Source organism: Papio anubis, chromosome 1, assembly GCF_008728515.1.
Source record: "Papio anubis isolate 15944 chromosome 1, Panubis1.0, whole genome shotgun sequence".
Taxonomy (NCBI): domain Eukaryota; kingdom Metazoa; phylum Chordata; class Mammalia; order Primates; family Cercopithecidae; genus Papio; species Papio anubis.
In genome coordinates, this window is record NC_044976.1 from 92,762,060 (window position 1) to 92,780,105 (window position 18,046).

At 45.3% G+C, this 18,046-nt stretch overlaps 1 protein-coding gene across 1 annotated transcript in view; it reads right to left on the minus strand.

Moving 5' to 3' along the window:
* The window catches only part of ABCA4 (ATP binding cassette subfamily A member 4), a 128,400-nt gene extending 117,299 nt beyond the window's left edge, over positions 1-11,101 (minus strand). The window contains exons 1-3 of the mRNA XM_021921000.2: positions 9,612-11,101; positions 1,632-1,725; positions 100-241 (exon numbers count right to left, since the gene is read on the minus strand). Of these exons, the coding sequence (XP_021776692.1) occupies positions 100-241; positions 1,632-1,725; positions 9,612-9,677 (302 nt within the window). The 5' untranslated portion in view covers positions 9,678-11,101. The remainder of the gene's footprint in view (positions 1-99; positions 242-1,631; positions 1,726-9,611) is intronic.
* Between the last annotated feature and the right edge of the window lie 6,945 nt (positions 11,102-18,046).

The window sequence follows — 18,046 nt, forward strand, 5'->3', positions numbered from 1 at the left end:
TCCTCCAGTGCTCCATGCCCTGTGGACGCACGTGTGCATTTCAGCACGTGAAGGAGTGTGCAGCTTCCTCCCCTGCATGGTAGAGATCTCAAGACTTACATGGAGTTGTTGTAGTTTGACACAATTCCAGGAGATTCTCCTGGGGTGGGGCTTTGAAAGCAGGGATTGTTCACATTGCAGAAGATCCCCTGGAGCCACGGCAGCATTCCTGCTGAGGGCATCGCCTTGTTAGGAAAATGGCCTTTAAAACAGAAAATGAGGACAAGACGGGATTAGTCATGGAGCCCAAGCAGGATGCAGACCTAGGAGTTGGCTTTTTTGGGAAGGAGCCCGGGCCCCTCTGATGTCCTCCTTCATTCTCAGCATTTAAGAAGCAGGAGCATCTCATGTGTGCCAGGCCCTGTGCTGGGTGCTAGAGACATGGCCTGTTCTCTCAAGCTCCCGGTGTAGTGGGGAGACAGACAGTTGTTGTAATAGGCATGGGTGGAAATGTGAAGGGGAAGCAAGGGGGGACACATCATTTTGTGCTGAGAGGGGCATAGGAGTGTTAGTTCAAGAAGCCTCCACGCAGCTGCTGCTGCTGCTTGAGCATAGGCTCATCTATTCCTTCAGCCATGGTGAACTGAGCACCTACCCCCAAGCATGCAGTAGGGCTGCAGGATATGGGCTGCTTGGGGAGAGGTAAAGAAGGAAGAGTCTGATGGATAGGAGGCTGATTCAGAACTGGGGCCTGAAACTCATGAACGAGAGGGTGAAGATCAAGAATAGAGGACTGGGCAGCTTTGCATAATGCTTTAGGCTTCCACATTAGCCGCATAGACGGCCAGAAACCAGGTGAAGCATTTCCCACAGGGGCAGAGTGTAACAGAGGCTCTCACTAGGTTCCTTTCAGGTCTGCAGACACCTCAGGGGTCCAAGAAATAAAATTTTTCTTCAGTACAATTGTATAGCATCCCTTTTCCTCATTTTTCTCTGGCATCATGTATAACATATCCTCTATACAGATTTCTGAAATATTTTACAGAACTCATCTATAAATCTCTTCTCTTTAAAACAAGAGAGTTTAGGTATAAAAAATAAAAAACAAAACAAACAGAAATAAGTGCACAGTCTCTTAGTAACTACACACAAGTATTTGCTTAGAATGTTTAGGATTAAAACATGAAAATTTGGGCTGGACAAAGTGGCTCATGCCTGTAATCCCAGCGCTTTAGGACGCTGAGGTGGGAGGATCACTTGAGGCCAGGGGTTCAAGACCAGCCCGGGCAATGTAGTGACTCTGTCTCTACAAAAAACAAAAGATTGGCTGGGAGCAGTGGCTCATGCCTATAATCCCAGCACTTTGGAAGCCGAGGCAGGAGGATCACTTGAGCCCAAGAGATAGAAGTTTCAGTGTGCCATGGTCCCAACACTGTACTCCAGCCTAGGCAACAGAATGAGACCCTGTCTCTAAACATTTTCTTTAAAATTCTAATTTGTGTAACATTGATACATCTGTCATATGCATCATAGACAGGAAATGATGATAAGCGGATCAGATCCCCACCCCCCCCCACCCCAAGACCTTTCTAGACAAAAGGCCCAGACCAATATCTCTCCAGGGCTTACCCAAGCTACCCTGCTATGCTTACATTCATGTTGGCTATAGAGCGGGTTGGCGTTCCTTAACCAGATCAAGACCAGAAATAAAGATAAAGGCCACACGAGTTCCACCACAAAGCGAATCTGGAAAAACAAAACAAAAAGAGAGAAAGTTCAGCGGTGCTAAGAGATTATAGAAAACATAACCAGAGCAGACACACCCATCCTCAGAGCCCGTGTGAGAAGTAGGACTTTGGTTGTGGTATATTTACCTAAACAGTTTCCTTCTTTTACCCCCTCCCCACCATACAACTTCTACCTTGTTTTATTATATCAATCAGATTTTGTGTCCATCTGGGTTCTACTCTGCCTCTATTTTAGAAAGCTGCATTAGCATGAGACTTTCATAAAGGATCATCAAGATCCTCTGCTTCAGTGCATTTTAGCTGTCACTATGCACATGAATGCAGATTTGGGTTCAGTATGGCCACACCAGAGCTTGCATTTCTAATATGCTCCCAGGTAATGCTGATTTAACAGGTAGCAACGATTTCTCTGTCACCACTCACTCTGCAGATAAAGGAAGAGGCTCAGAGGAGGCAGGTGACCTGTGCAGTGTCACATCAGCAGTGGCAGCATCAGAACCAAAATCCAGCCTCCTGTTTCTGGGGCCAATGTCCTTTCCCGCCCTCCCCATTACCTTGCCCTTGCAAATGTGGTCATTGAATGAATGAATGAATGAATGAATGAATGAGTGAGTGAATAAATGACTGTGATCCATAGCAAAGCCAACAAAAATCAGGCCTACCAACATGTTTCCTTCAACAGTTTCTATTGCTTAAAGAAACAAAGCAGGGCACATGGCCATGGGTTTTTACATTGGAAGAGGCTGCTGATGTCAACGTATGGTTGAAAGTTGGTATTTAAACTTTGGTTCCATTTGGAGCTTAAGGACTCTTGACTCCAAAAGCAGATCCAGTGGCTGTGGCAGTCCACACCCTGTGGCATTGCACATGGGGGTGGGGGTTGGAGATGTGGAATTAGGAGAGGAAGAGGGAGAGGCACAGGTGAATTGGAGAGTAGAATAGTTCTATGCAACCCTTACTCCAAGGACCTTAGGAAGGAAACACCTAAGATCTGAAGGAGATCTGAAGCAGCTGGCCGGGAATAGCAAATTTAATAGATCAGCTAGGGGCTATTCACATGGTCTTTCATGTAACCCTTTGTTGTTTTCCTCTCAAAGAAATGTAAATAGGCTCTCAGCAAGATAAAAGACACCATAGCAGAGGCTCAATACATGCTCCTTTCCTGCTAGTAAGAACAAACCATGTTCTGCTTTTTAAAAAACAGCCTGCTGGCAACCAGATTATAAGAAACTAAAAAATAAATTGATGGGGTAAAATGATCATGCATTGAAGAAAGAAAAAGCAAAACTATTTGCGGGCAGGTGGTGATTATGTAGCTGTAACTTTTTACAAGATGTTTTGCTCAAAATATGTATAGGGAGGATGTGTTGGAGGAAGCGCGCACACACGCACACAATATGGGAAGAAAAGTATAGATTTTTCGTGAGGCACTCTTTTTTTTTTTTTTGAGACGGAGTCTCACTCTGTCACCCAGGCTGGAGTACAGTGGTGCGATCTTGGCTCACTGCAAGCTCTGCCTCCCGGGTTCATGCCATTCTCCAGCCTCAGCCTCCTGAGTAGCTGGGACTACAGGTGCCTGCCACCATGCCTGGCTGATTTTTTTTGTTTTTGGTATTTTTAGTAAAGATGGGGTTTCACCTTGTTAGCCAGGATAGTCTCGATCTCCTGACCTTGAGATCCACCCGCCTCGGCCTCCCAAAGTGCTGGGATTACAGGCGTGAGCCTCTGTGCCTGGCCCTGGACTTCCCTTTCTTAACACACACTGCACTTGAAGGTCATCACTCCTCCAAGTAAGTGAAGCCCTCAAGGGCAGTAAGCTTCCTGAGGGCAGGAACCTCATCTGTCATTGTCACAGGACCCCACATGGGGCAGGATTCATAATAGGTGCCCAATAAATATCTATGGAATGAGTGAGCCTTTGTCAAGACTGGTTTAGGAAGCTTCTCCACCAAAGCCTTTGGTGACACAGGGCTCTGATCACCAACAGTCGGTAGATTTAAGAAACAGCCTCCCCCAGGGGCATATACCTTGGTGTCTTGCCTTCCATTCTGGATCATTCCGTCAGTGGGTAGGGCTGGGAAACAAGTTTGGCAAGATAGCAACATTGAGTGATAGGAGCAAATGATGAAACCTGGAAGTTGTTCCTGGTGTCTTCACCAAAGAAATGAGACATCCAGTTCAAATCCAACACAGTTGACTCCTTTAGACAATTGCTTGCAATATTGGCTTTCTATCAAGTAGACTGGCTGTCTTCCATGCGGCAACATCTATCTGGGAGTGGTCTGGTTTGTTAAACACTGATGCTGATTTGGGAGTTAGTGGGAAGATCTGGGTTAACAACCACTTTGGGGCTTGCTTAACCTCTGAGTCTCAGTTTTCTCCTCTCTGAAATGGGACTACTCATGTTTCCTACAGTGTACACTCAGGGTTAAGAGAGGGTTACTCTGAGGTCAAGTAACTGGGGTTACTATCCAGCCTGTTCCATCTTAGCTATGTGACCTTGGGCAACCCACACGACTCCTCTGTGCCACACGGTCTCATCTGTGAAACGGATGTGATACCAGGACCTATCTCCCAGAGCAGTCGTGAGGATGAAATGGGATACCTGTGTTAAACACGAAAGCACAATATGGCATGAGGTAACAATAAACGTGAGCCATTTGTTATTGCCTCACAGGGTTGTCACAAGATCACAGGGATGTTGCAACGGCAGAAGAGGAAGGAGACAGAATTAAGATTATCTGCAACCTTGTAGGCCTGCCCTCCACTTAGTTCGTCTCCCTCCTTTTTGGATTCAGAACTGCCCAGTTGCTGGCTTGGAACCACGGGGCTTCCTAAGAAACCAGCCACACACCGTCCTCTGCTCCATATGTAAAGAGGGAGGGCTATGCACCAGGGAGGGGACCAGCCAGCTTGGCCTGCCTGTCCCATGGGTAAAATTTCCAAACCAAGCTAGTGCATTGTCATCCTCCCTTGCAAGGCTTGTCACGCACACTCCTGGCATCCACCCACTCCCTCACTCACTCATTCTTGTATTTTTGAAGAATGTGGTCTCCACAAGGCACGGTGACTTCAAGGCCTCCTCTCAGGAGTAGGGGCAGGATCAGCACCTCCTTTCTTCCTTCCTTCTTCGTCTGGCCCTGGGACTGATCCTACCTCACCTGTGCCCTCTTCTCATCCTTGAATTAGGCTGTTGTTTTCTGCCTATAGTCCCCATCCCTTAAATAATCACCCCTGTTGATTAGGTCATCACTTCTCATGTGGCTGCGCGCTGAAAACATGCCGGGATCTCAGGTCATGCCCCAGATCAACTACATCAGAATCTTGGGGCATGGGACCTCAGGGTTCTTCTTTTTAACACTTCTCAGGTAGTTCCAATGTGCAGCCAAGGCTGAGAACCACTGATCTAGGTAATGGTTGGCTGGTAATCTTTAAAAAATATTTGTTGAGAGGTCACTGTTGTTCTAACTCTGTGAGAGTGTGTTTGGATTTTTTTGGCAGGGGGTGGGGGCAGGTGCTGCATTTCACATGTCACTCCCTGGTCAAAGACCACCAACCATTCTTTTCCTAGCCTGACAGGTCTGGTCTTCGCAACAGCCTCTTCTGCCCGCTTCCAAAATCATGCTCAGCACCCCCGCCCCAGAGCGGCATCCTTGTCCTTGACGCTCAACTGCGCACAGGCATACCCCAGGGAGAAATTCCACAGTATAATTAAAAACATGTTTTCTCAGCAGCTCAGACTCCCCCCACCCTGCCCTTTACACATGTCTGTAACTTTAATTAAGCCCAGCCAAGGCTCAGAAGGGCTGGTGGAAAATTCTTTTTTCCCAAACTGGTATTTCCTTCTGTCTTTCTTTTTCTTTTATTTCTTTTCTTTTTCTTTCTTTCTTTCCTTCCTTCCTTCCTTCCTTCCTTCCTTCCTTCCTTTCTCTCTTTCTCTCTCTCTTTCTTTCTTCTTTCTTCTTTTTCTTCTTTCCTTCTCTCTCTCTTTCTTTTTCCTTTCTCTCTCTCTGTCTCTCCCTCTCACCTCCCCTCCTCTCTTTACCATTCAGTCGACATGGGGAGGAGGGTTTCTGGCAAGGGCACAGTTGTGCTTGTTGTTTTAAAACTGAGCCTGTTACATTTTCCTCCTTCCTGCTCTGTTTTCAATTTAACAGAAGGCAGCCGAGGCCTAAAATGAGCCCCATGATTTTTCTTTCTGCACCAAGAACCAGGACAGGATTCTTAGCCTGGACAAACATGACCCAGAGCCTGGGTACACTGGAGTTGGTGCCCAGCCTCTCCATACTTGCCACATTCTGGGCCTGATGTTGGGCCCCGGACAAAGGCCACAGCTGTCCCCAGGTGCTCAGGGGTGTGGTGTCCAAAAAATGACTAGCACCCCACATTCATGAGTCCTCAGGCCTCCCCTAGATGTCTGTCCTCACCCAGAAGCTGGGATGAAGGGATGACACCAAGAGACCCACCTAGTGATCTTCATAAACCCTCCCTGACGCAGCGCCCGGTCCACAGCCGACACAGGCGGATGTGTGTTTGTCTCGTGCAGTGGAGAGAGCTCTCGTCGTTGGGAATGCACGTTATCAGGATGAACTCCTTGGGAAGTCTTCTCTCATCCTCTCCTCATCATGCCTCCTCTGAGCTCCCAGGCCTACTCCTCACTCCCACCTGTGTTTCCTTCTGCTCCACGGCTCCCCTATTGTGCTGCATAGTAATTATACACGGGAGCCGCTCCTGCCTGGCTCTGAACTCCATGAAGGCGGTGGCTCTGTCTAGCTCACACCGGCATAGGGCAAACACGCATCCCAGTTTGCCAGGTCCAGTGTTAGTTTACATTTATTGTCCCAGTGCAATTATTAATAGTACTCCCTTTCACTTTCAAAACTGCCCTGATTGGATGATAAATTATGTGTTCACTGTGTCTTAGTGAGATCAGTGACCAGACTATTGGACAGATCTTGATCCATGGGGGTGGGTGTGGTATTACGGCCATGCCTGCCTGTCCTGGGTCACACAGCGTGGGTGTGAATCCCAGGTCCAACACCACCAATTACCAATCCTTCTCTGGAGCCTCAGTGACCTCATCAGTACCGTGGGGATCATACAGAGGCCTCTCTCGTGGAGCTGTTGGGAGGGTTCAGGGAGGTGACGCACTTAGTACAGTGCCAGACACTTAGTAACACTTGACAAACTTTAACAGAGGAAGAAAAAAAAGGAGGGAGGAAAGCAGAGATCTGAAGATTTTCATCTTATGCCCTTAGGGATTGGGAGCTGACGAATGAGGAAATTTGGTATCTGTTTTTACTCTTGCTCTGCCTACAGGAGGCATGGAGGTTTGAGGGAAAACCTGGGAGCTGAATTATGGGCTGGGTGGTTGTACTTTTCTTAGAGGGACCATCTTCTAGAGGCAGAAGTTTCCAGAAAAACCGAAAGCTTAGGAAGGAGCCACAGATCCCTCTCAGAGCTACTGAAACTGTGGGAGGTGCCTCTGTCTTACCCAGACATCCTGGAAGCTCCTGGAATGTGGTAGCAGATGGGGAGCCACTGGGAGGCATGCCAGACAGAAATCTCAATTTCCAGGCCATCGGGACGGCATCCAGTGAACGCCAGCCCAGACCAGGCCCAGCCCTGGGGGGTGGCCCGGCCAAGGCCCTCAGCCTGAGTGGCTCTATCTCCTTGGGAGCACACTGTGGAGAAGGCAGAGTCCCTGAGCAGGAGCTGCCCACACCAGGGAAAGGCCAGATTGAGAGGGAGGGCACCAGACCATTCTGAAAACAGGGTTATTCTCTGTCACAGCGACATGAACGCCACAGGAATGGGCTCATTTTAGGCCAGCAGCTACAGTCCTCAGTTATCATGTGACCCCCTTTGAGGGTCACAGAGAGCACAGTGAGAATAACATGAACTGAGAGCTTTAATTTCTTATAGGAAAGAGAGAACAATGGCATATTGGATTTTCCTCCACAATCCACAGACGCCTCACATAGGCAGGGGCTGGGAGGCCTTGTTGCCATTGTATACCCATGAACCTAGCACAGTGCCTGGAGATTATTTGTTGATAGGAGGAAAGAATGAATACATGAATAAAATTTAATCATGAGTTTTTTCCAGTTTTGTCAGGATTTTCATGCAAGAAGGGAAGCTCCTAGGAGAAAGGACTGAGTTTCTGATTACTCTTAACACTTGGCCCCTGGGGACAACAGATAACTTCAGCAACAGTCTTGACAGAGGAAAGTGGCCTGAGGACAATGGCACTTCCCAGACAAGCCAGGTCTAACTTGCCTCTTCCCCCTGCAGCCTCCCTGCATCCTGGGCTAGCCACCCACAGGCTTTGGAGCCGTCTATGTGCATGGTTGAAGTGTGTCCCGTTCCCGTGCTGCTCTCTTTTATGCTGCTTGTTAAGCTATTGTCCCTTGGCTCTACATGCACCAACCTGCCAGGGCTTTCTCCTCAGGGGTCCGGACCCGAGGTCAGGCTCAGAGACCCAGCAGCAGCCTCAATGCACGCCTTGCTCCCAAGTCCTAATGTCAGCTCCACAGACCTCGCATCGATGTTTCCAAGTCTTAATAATTCCTCTCTCTTCCCTTGGTTCTCTCAGCCCTAGGGGTGGGAGCTGTGTCCTGCAATTGCTACCTCCATGATACCTTAGAGTTTTCTTTTACTCTCTCAGGTACCAGCTCTATACTCAGCTAACACCTTTTCATATTCAACTCTAAGGAGACCCTCACTGAAACACTCATTCGTAGGCCTTCACCTGTTCCAGTTGGCCCCATCACCTACATGAACTTATTCTGAACCGAGATTTGGAACAAATACTGTTGTCTTCTCATCTAAAGCAGGTCTCCCTCCCTTTCCTCCTGAGCTCTCCAGTGGCTTGCAGCTCCCATGGTCCTAATCTCACCCCTACGCAGCCCCCACCCCTTATCCCCTCCTTCCTCTTTCAGCTCCTTTAGTCATTGGCATTTGCACGACTCTGCAAGGCTGTAGCAAAGTGCATTCTTTCTTTATAGTTCTATAGTCACGCCTTATCCCTTCCCAGAAAAAAATGCACAAAGCCAGTTGTCATTTACATGTACAGTCTTGGTCTTCTCTGATCTCCGGCACCTTTTGCCCGCACTTCTTATGGAATATTCCACCTGTGCTACTTTACGTTGCTCTTGGTCTCAAAACATACTTTGGGTTTTCCCAGCCAGCACAGAAGCCAGTGCAGGGTGGAATCTGTGTTATGCTTTTAGGGCTCCAGTCTAGCCCAGCCTGGTGTCTGCTCATTGAAAGAGTTCAGGAAATGTGCGTGATGGTTAATAATGTATTGCGTCTCACAGAATCTAGGACACAGTCAATTGTAAGATGCACTGTTATTTTTCTGCACCACTAAGAAAGAAAAAAAATGCGTCCAGTTAAACTGTGACTTGATCGTGAGCTGCATCCCAATTTCAAAATGTTAACATGTGAAAAAAACAATGTGCCTTAGAGAATCAATGAAATAAGCCCTCACTAAGCTGGGAAGCTATTTGAGGGAGTTCTTGTTTGCCTTTGGCCTGCTCTTCAGGGCTTAAGGTTCTTCCCACTGCTCAGTGTGGATGCCCTAGAGGGAGGTAGAGTGGACGGGCAGGTGTAAAACCGGGGGTAGGGGAGGGGTGGGCAGGCAATAGATTGACAGGCAGAGTGGGCAAAAGATTTTCATGTGGCTGAGGACAGAGAACACATCTTCCCGGGAAGGGCACCGTCAGAGGGGCCCACAGAGCGGCCATCCAGCTAAACACGGCTTCAGTGCTAATCGGCGACAAGCCCACTGACCCCCCGCCCTGCCCCACCACCCCACTCCACACTTCCAACCTGTTTATTTGCTCCACACCTCGTTTTTAAACCACAGACAGTAACTGTTACCTTTTGTCTTTTCCGCAGGGTCCAGTTCTTCCAGAGCAAAAGCTGTATCTGTCTCACGAAGCCCATGCTAATGACCACACGAAGACCAGATTGGTCAGAGTTGAGGTCCCCCAGACAGCAAAGGACATAAACGCCGCTAAGAGCGCCTCCCGCTCCGGCCACTGTGCCCTTCTGGTGATTAAAGGCTACTTTTCCCCTTCAAAGCATAATCCTTTTTAATTACGCATAAGCCCTTTGTTGGGGAGAGGAGCCCGGACACTGCGTTGGCTCGTTTTTAGTGAGAGAAAGAGAACCCTGAAGACACAAGTGGCTGGGCACCAGGGAAATTGAGGTGGGGGATGCAGTGGGAAACCAAGACCCTCAGGCACTCTCCTCCATGAGAGGGGTTCCTGAGGGGGATGTCTTTAGATATCTTTGACCTTAAGTTTGGAACAAAATCTCTTTGCATAAATATAGGCTGGGCATTTGTCCTCAGCAAGAACCTGCCATGAGCCGGCAGCCAGGGTTTGACTGGCCCTTTAAGTCCAATCAACTCACTTGGCAGATCTGAAATGATTCCTCCCTCTTTTAGTCTTTTATCTTGCTCTGTAATGACTTCAGGACAGCTATTGGGTTGTCTCTGAGCTTACTGGAGGGTAATGATGTTTATCTCTTGGGCTAAAATTGATCAACTAGTAGTGGTTGCCTGGAGCTCTGACAGGAAAGGCACTGGAACACTCCAGGCTCAGCAGGACAGAGCCGTGATCGACTTGCAATGTCTGACTGGGGTGCCGGCACGAGGAGAGGCAGCAGGTGGGCCCGTTACCCAGCCCTGCAGTGGGGTGGTGCTGGGTTGACTCATCACCAGGTGAGGGATCTGTGGTCCGAAGGGACACCCCAAACAGAAGCCTCCCTGGCACCTTGCTATGGAACTTTTTGTCTCTGCCTCCTCGAATCTCAGAACGTGTTCTCTTTGAAAGACTCTAGACCCTTGAGACCTGGATAGGGGTGGAGAGAGAACCACAGACAGGAATGGATGCTGACTTCATGGAGTTTGTGGTCTGGTTGTAAACACGGGACTTGAACTCAAATAACTCAAGGAGTGTGATGAGGGCCCACAGGCTGTGCATGGTGGGGCTTCCAAGACGAGAGAGATGGTTTCTGCGTACGAAGGCAAAAAGGCTCCTTGGAGGTGATGGCATTTAAGACAAGCTTGCAGAATTACAAAATAACATTTTAGAGTAAGTTTATGATTTATAAACTGCTTTTGCATATGCTATTTCATTTTAGCCTCACTACAATTTTGTGAGGTTCTTGTTTGCTGTTTTACAGATGAGGAACATGAAGCTTAGTGAGATTAAGTACTTTGCTCAGGGTCCACATGACAATGGTGGGTCCTTGAACAAGTGAGTCATTTAAACTCTGCAAAGACAGGGAGGAATAGCTTATCTTGCCCAGGAAAACCACAAGTGAAGCATGGCTGGAGTGAAGGCTATGAATGGAGGATGCGGAAAAGGAGACAGGAACCGGACTGAAAAATTGATGATGATGATGATGATGATGATGATGATGATGATGACTGATTCAACTGAGATTTACTGAGCGCCTGTGAAGTGACTGGAGTGGCCCGCAAGTGCAGGCCACCCCCAAGCAAAGTCTGGCAGAATCATTAAGACCTTGTTACATGCTAAAGGGTGTGGGTTTTATCATGCAGAAGGTGACGAAAGATTTTAATCCAGTGGCTGCCAAGGGTAGTCAGTTCACCTCGCAGCAACGTGGGAGTGGTTTCGGGGGAGGCAGAGAGCCTGAACCATGCAGTGACAGCCATGATGGAGAGAAGGGGAGGGACTGGAGGGATAGGAAGGAAGGAGACACAGCAGTGCTGGATGAGTTACTGGAAGAAGGTGGTGAGGAAGAGGCAGAAGTTAGCTAGATGGAGTTTGGGGCTTGAGCACCTTGACCACCAGGTGCTGATAACTGAGAAGGGAATGCCAGAGAAAAGCCAGTGGGGAGTAGGAGGCAGCGGGGGAGAACAGGGGTTTGCATTTGATATACTGAAGCTGAAGTTCCTATGACATCTGACCACACATATTCAGCAGGCAGTTGAATACTTGGGTCTGGAGTCAAGAATAAGCTTGGGAGATGGAGACATAGATTTGTGAGTGGTCAACATATAGGTGGAAGATTAAGTCCTGGGAGTGATTAAACAGGTGACCCAGGAAAGAGAAACTTGGATAGTATATGAGATTGCTGAAGGGGAGCTACAGCTGGTGAAGGAATATGCCTCCTTCCAATTCCCAAACACATCAGCTATATAAATAACGTTCTGTCATAGTTTTAAAATGGTCCATTCTTCATTGAGCTAGAAAGGAGAAAGTTAAACTATGAGCACTTTGTTAATATTCAATTGATGATGCTCTAATAGTATTATTCCCATCTAATCAATGTTCTTGCCTGAACAAATCTGTTTATTGAGATTGACACATACATGAAATAAAATGTATCATTTGAACCTTATTTTACAATTGAGTAGTGTTAATACGTTCATATTGTTATGCAGCCATCAGCACCATCCATCTTCAGAACTTTTTCATTTTGCAAAACTGAAACTCTGTACCCTTTAAACACTAACTCCCCAGTGTTCCCTCCCCCTAGCCCCTGCCAACCATTCTATTTTCTGTCTCAATGAATTTGACTACTCTAAGTACCTCATCTAAGTGGAATCATAGAAAAGCATAATCTTTAAAGTTCATCTATGTTGTAGCAAGCCATCTTAATCTGTTTGAGCTGCTATAACAAAATACCATAAACTGGGTGGTTTATAAACAACAGAAACTTATTCCTCATGGCTTTGGAGGCTGGGAAGTCCAACATCAAGGTGCCAAGAGATTTGGTGTCCGGTGAGCGCCTGTTTCCTGACATGTAGATGGTACCTTCTTGGGGTGACTTCATCCAGTTGAAGGGAAAAGGGGTCTCTCTTGGGCTTCTTTTTATAAGGGCACTAATCCCATTCACAAGGGTTGTACCCTCATGACCTAATCACCTCCCCAAAGCCTCACCTCCTAATAGCATCACCTTTGGAGTTAGGATTTCAATTTATGAATTTTAGAGGAACACATAATTTAGACCATAGCAGATGTGTCAGAGTTCCAGAATTTCTTTTCTTTCTTTCTTTCTTTTTTTTTTTTTGAGATGCAGTTTCGCTCTTATTGCCTAGGCTGGAGTGCGATGGCACAATCTCAGCTCACCACAACCTCCGCTTCCTGGGTTCAAGCGATTCTCCTGCCTCAGCCTCCCAAGTAGCTGGGATTGCAGGCACGTGCCACCAAGCCCAGATAATTTTTTTTGTATTTTTAGTAGATATGAGGTTTCTCCATGTTGGCCAGGCTGGTCTCAAACTCCCGACCTCAGGTGATCTGCCTGCCTTGGCCTTCCAAAGTGCTGGAATTATTGGTGTAAGCCACCGTGCCCGGCCACAATTTCTTTCCTTTTTAAGGCCAATTAATATCCCACTGTCAGTATAGACCACATGTTGTTTATCCATTCCTCCATCCAGGGTCTTCTGGGTTTTTCCACCTTTCGGCTGTTGTGAGTAATGCTGCTATGAACCTAGGGGTATAGATATCTGAGTCTCTGCTTTCAATTCTTTGGGGTATAAACCTAGGAGCGAAATTGCTGAATCAAATAGTATAACTTTATTTTTTGAAGAACTACCGTACTATTTCCCTTAACAGCTGCACCATTGTACATTCCAATCAGCAGTGCACAATGGTTCCAACTTCTCCACATCCCGGCCAACACTTGCTGTGCTCTGCTTTTCTTCTTATCATCGCCATCCTAATGGGTGTGAGACGGTATTTCACTGTGGTTTTGATTTGCATGTCCCTAATGTTTAATGAGGTTAAGACATTTAACTCTTTTTTTACTCTTTCAATATTATAGATATTTGGTAGGATTTTTCTCTCAAGGTAACTCCAGTTGTTTAAAAATTATGTCAAACTAAAAGCTGTGTTCAGTTTTCTCATATATTTCTGAGAATATACCTAGTGAGTCAAGAATGACACTGATAACTGCACATTTCATTCTCGTAGTTATCACCATTAACACAAATGGATCAGGGTAGGTATGAAATTGATGTGGTCCTGGCAGTAGTTTTGAGCTAGGACCCTGCACATGGATTGAGAGTTGTGATGTTAAGTGATAGACCATATCAATTCACATTTACATTCAGAAGTACAAAGAAGTCAAGGGAAATGGTGAAGTTTTCAAGATCTTCTCACTTCTATTCCTGAGGGTTGAACTAGGAAGAGGCATTCTGCTACTTATATCAGTTATTCTGCAAACACAAATTCAGTAGTGGAGAGAAGTAATTTATAACTTTTTAAAGTTTCTGTTTGGAAAAAAAGCTATGGAAAAATTATATAGACAAAATTACTTTGAAATTACTGTAATTTTGGAGTGGAAATAAATTTGATAGTGAAACCAGTACCAAAAGATCTCCATTAATTCACTTGCAACAAGCTGAAGAAAATAGAATGTCCCAAAATATATCATTAGACACATATTTATTTGAAACAGTGATTTTAGGTGGAATGAGAAGACATTATGAATCTATGTCACAAGTATAAAGGCAGTTTTGGGACTTCATAATGTAAGATGAAAAATATCTGATTTTTAAATTTGAATTTATTCCTACCAACCTCAAAACTAAATCATTGTGCAATTAAAACTTGAAACTCCAATCATCATGAATAATATGTTTCCTCAGCTTATGCAATAATATTTCATGAGATGATAGTGCAATAAATAAATCAGCCTCAGTTTATGAAAGTTACACATAGAAAAAACTCCAAGGCTGAGTGGAAGCTGCCAGCAGATTGGCTGCCTGGCTCACAAGATTTGCTCTTTTCTAGGAGTGACTCCAGTGCCAAGGGAAGAGTCTGCAGTAGGCTTGTTAATGCCAAAGGGATTGGTCATGTGTAGTCACATGATCTTCACTGGGCCAATCAGGGCCTATTCACAGAAATTTGGGGCGTGGATCTGTGAGAAGCATGGGTTAATCATTACAGAAGTACAGAAGTGATGAGAAATTAGAGGCCATGCTGGGTGGCTAGGTTCAGTTTGTGTACGTAGGGGCCTAAGCAAAGACTGGGGACTGGATCTCACTTGTTTTGCTAAACAAGCCTGGGACCCAGGTACAGGACTGCATCCTAGCAAAGGAAATACCTTTTTCCTTTCACAAAGGCATCTTCTGCTCACCAAACTATACAACCACAAGGCTGCATCCACCCAGAGAAGCACCTTTTCTATTTTGCATAAAAGTGCCACATAGGCTAGCAGAGGACCTGAGGCTGTGTTCCCCACCACTAGGAGAAATCTGATCTGCAGTAACAGAGAACGAAGGGAATGCACAGAGAGGCCGAGGTAGAGAGCATGGGTTCCAGTTGTAGCTGAGTCCCTGGTTCCAGCTATCCTTGGGACACAGCTGCTTCCCTCCTCTTCAGGCAGGTTAGCAGTAAGACACTCCAGTCCTTTCAATAAAACCTCCTTTTGCCTAAATTACTTCAAATTTGGCTTCCATAGTATCTGAATAAAATTCCTGGATAGGTCCATGATTGCAATAATAATATAAGTATTATAAATACTAACATAATCCAATGGAGTTGCTGCAAAATTTAAAGGAGAAGAGATTACTGTCGTGAGTATCTTCTAAGAAAGTAAAAGAAATACAAAATACCCAATATTAGCAATTCTTGCATCTATTTTTAAAAGGCTCACAAGTTTTCTTTTTCTTTTTTTTTTTTTTTTTTGAGACGGAGTCTTGCTCTGTCGCCCAGGCTGGAGTGCAGTGGCACAATCTTGGCTCACTGCAACCTCTGCCTCCTGGGTTCACGCCATTCTCCTGCCTCAGCCTCCCGAGTAGGTGGGACTACAGGTGCCTGCCACCACGCCCGGGTTATTTTTTGTATTTTTAGTAGAGATGGGGTGTCATCGTGTTAGCCAGGATGGTCTCGATCTCCTGACCTTGTGATCCGCCTGCCTCGGCCTTCCAAAGTGCTGGGCTTACAGGCGTGAGCCACTGCGCCTGGCCAAAACAAGGCTCACAAGTTTTAAAAACTTGCTAAGCAGTGTCAAGCCAAGTAGGAAGATGTGTGGTAAGTTCAAAATACATCAACCATTGCACATTACTAGCTGGAACGGAAGTGCTTTCATAGGTTATAAAAACATTAAAATGGTATCAACTGATTCTCCAAATCCTTTTATGGCCAATTAATCGAGTGAAATATTTGTTTCCAACTTTGAATCGGCCTTTTGTTTAAAATTTATTTATTGTTCACTCAGCATTACCAGAATTCTTTCTAAAGTGCCTCAAAGTGAAACTGTAAAAATATTTTTCCTTTGTTTTCAAAAATAGAAGCAATATTACATAGTTTACCATCAGAGAGAAGTGATGGCTATTTCAAAACCATTTGGCACAGAGAAGAGGAATTTTTCCAGAAGAAAAGTCTCCAAAAGTCGCATATTTTAAAACATCTTTAGAGGAGAAAAAACTTAAAATCATAAGATTTGCGGTAAGGCATATCCCCCTGCCTCCTCAAGACAGAATAAAATTAATATCTATTACTGTAGCTTACTAACTATATCAGTAAATTTAAATTCATACTTTTTTCTGATAATTATACCAAAATGAAAATAATTTCTGAATTATTGAATAACAAAACACTTAAAAAAACTTTACAAACTTGATGCAAATGTAATTCCAGAACTTTACTTTTACCTCTTTTACCTAAAATGCCTACAGCTCAATTTTACTTATTAATCAATCTTGACTGTTCTCTTACTTGACATGGTCTTATTAGTAAGCTGTGTGGCTCTACTGCATATTGCTTTGATTTGGCTGGTCATTGTAGCAAGAATGGCATGCCCAATTTTCTACCTTTCATTGCTAGGAAAATTTACACAATAAAAGAGGTCCCCTCATCACTAATTATTGTGGAGCAGAAATTAATGACCAAACTAATAGAACTAAAGGACTTAGTGGTATTGTGGAATCACTGGGCTCATCAGCTGAGAAATCAATTTTGTTTTACTAATTGAATTTCCCTATAAAAATCTTGCACTCCAGCTGGTACTGATTTCACTTTGCCTGTAATAATTTTGGACTTCAGGTTGTTGTTACTATTGGATTAACATGTAGATATTGAAGTTTAGCTTATGAAAATAGTACTATTTACAAAAACAATACTCACTTAAACATTTTCATGAGTTTTTCTTGGGAATGAGAAGAGACTTACTGCTTTTACGTCTAAACAATCTTTGTCCATCAGCTCCTCCAAATATTCCAGAGTTCCTCCAAATATTCCAAATATTCCAGGGGACTATGTAGGCAGAAAGGTCTAAGATGGAAATCTAGGGAACTGACTGTTTAAAAGGCAGGTTCACAAGTGTTCATCACAACATCCCTTCTAATAGCAAAACTTGGAAATATCTGTCACCGAAGAATGGATAAATGAATTATGGTATATTCTCTCAGCCAAATCTCTCACCGCAGTGAGCATGAATAAACTACATCTACAAAAGTATAATTCTCCCATACATAATGCTGAGCAAAAGAAGCCTGACAGAGCATTCATAGCCTACATTTACAAAGTTCAAGCACAGGTAAAACTCAGCTCTAATGCTTGAAGTCAAGATGGTAGTTACTCTTCGGGGGGCCTGGTGGCTGGAAGAGGCACAAGGGCATTGCTAAACGTGCTGGAAACACATCATCTTTTGATCTGAGTGCTAGTTATGTGGAGTGTTCTGTTTGTGAAAATGATCAACCTGTGAACTTACGATGTGTGCACTTCTCTGTATGTATACTTCAATCACAGTCTGTTATTTATTTATTTTTAAGCAGGTGAAGGAAGAGAATCCAGTGAGGGAGGCTGAGCAGGATGAGCTTGAGATGATGGAGAAAAGTCTGGAAAGAGGGTGCCCTGGGAGCCACAGAAAGAGGATGTTTCAGGAGGAAGGATCAGTCTACAGTACTAAATGGCTCAGGAAAGGCCTAGAAGGATAAAAACTGAAAGCTGCCCATTGGATTTGACAACTGACCTCTGAGAGAACCGTTTTAATGGGAGGCAGAAACCAGACAGTAGAAGGTTGAAGAACAAGACCCTGGAGATGGGAGCTACTCTTTCCAGTGGCCAGACTGTGAAGGGAAGAGTGATGGCCACAGCAGCTGGAGGGAACAAGAACACTGGGTCCAGGAGGTCTTCTCCCTGAAGACAGGAAAGATTGAACCACGTTAATGTGTGGGAGACAGCTGGTTGAAAGAGAGATGCTAAAGTTACTGGGGGATGATTGATGGGATCTCCAAGGAAGTGGAGGAGGTGGGCTTAGCCCTGGACAGGGGAAGGGGCACCTTACATTCCACAGACCCTGCAGGAAAGGAGGCCAGGAAGTAAGTACGA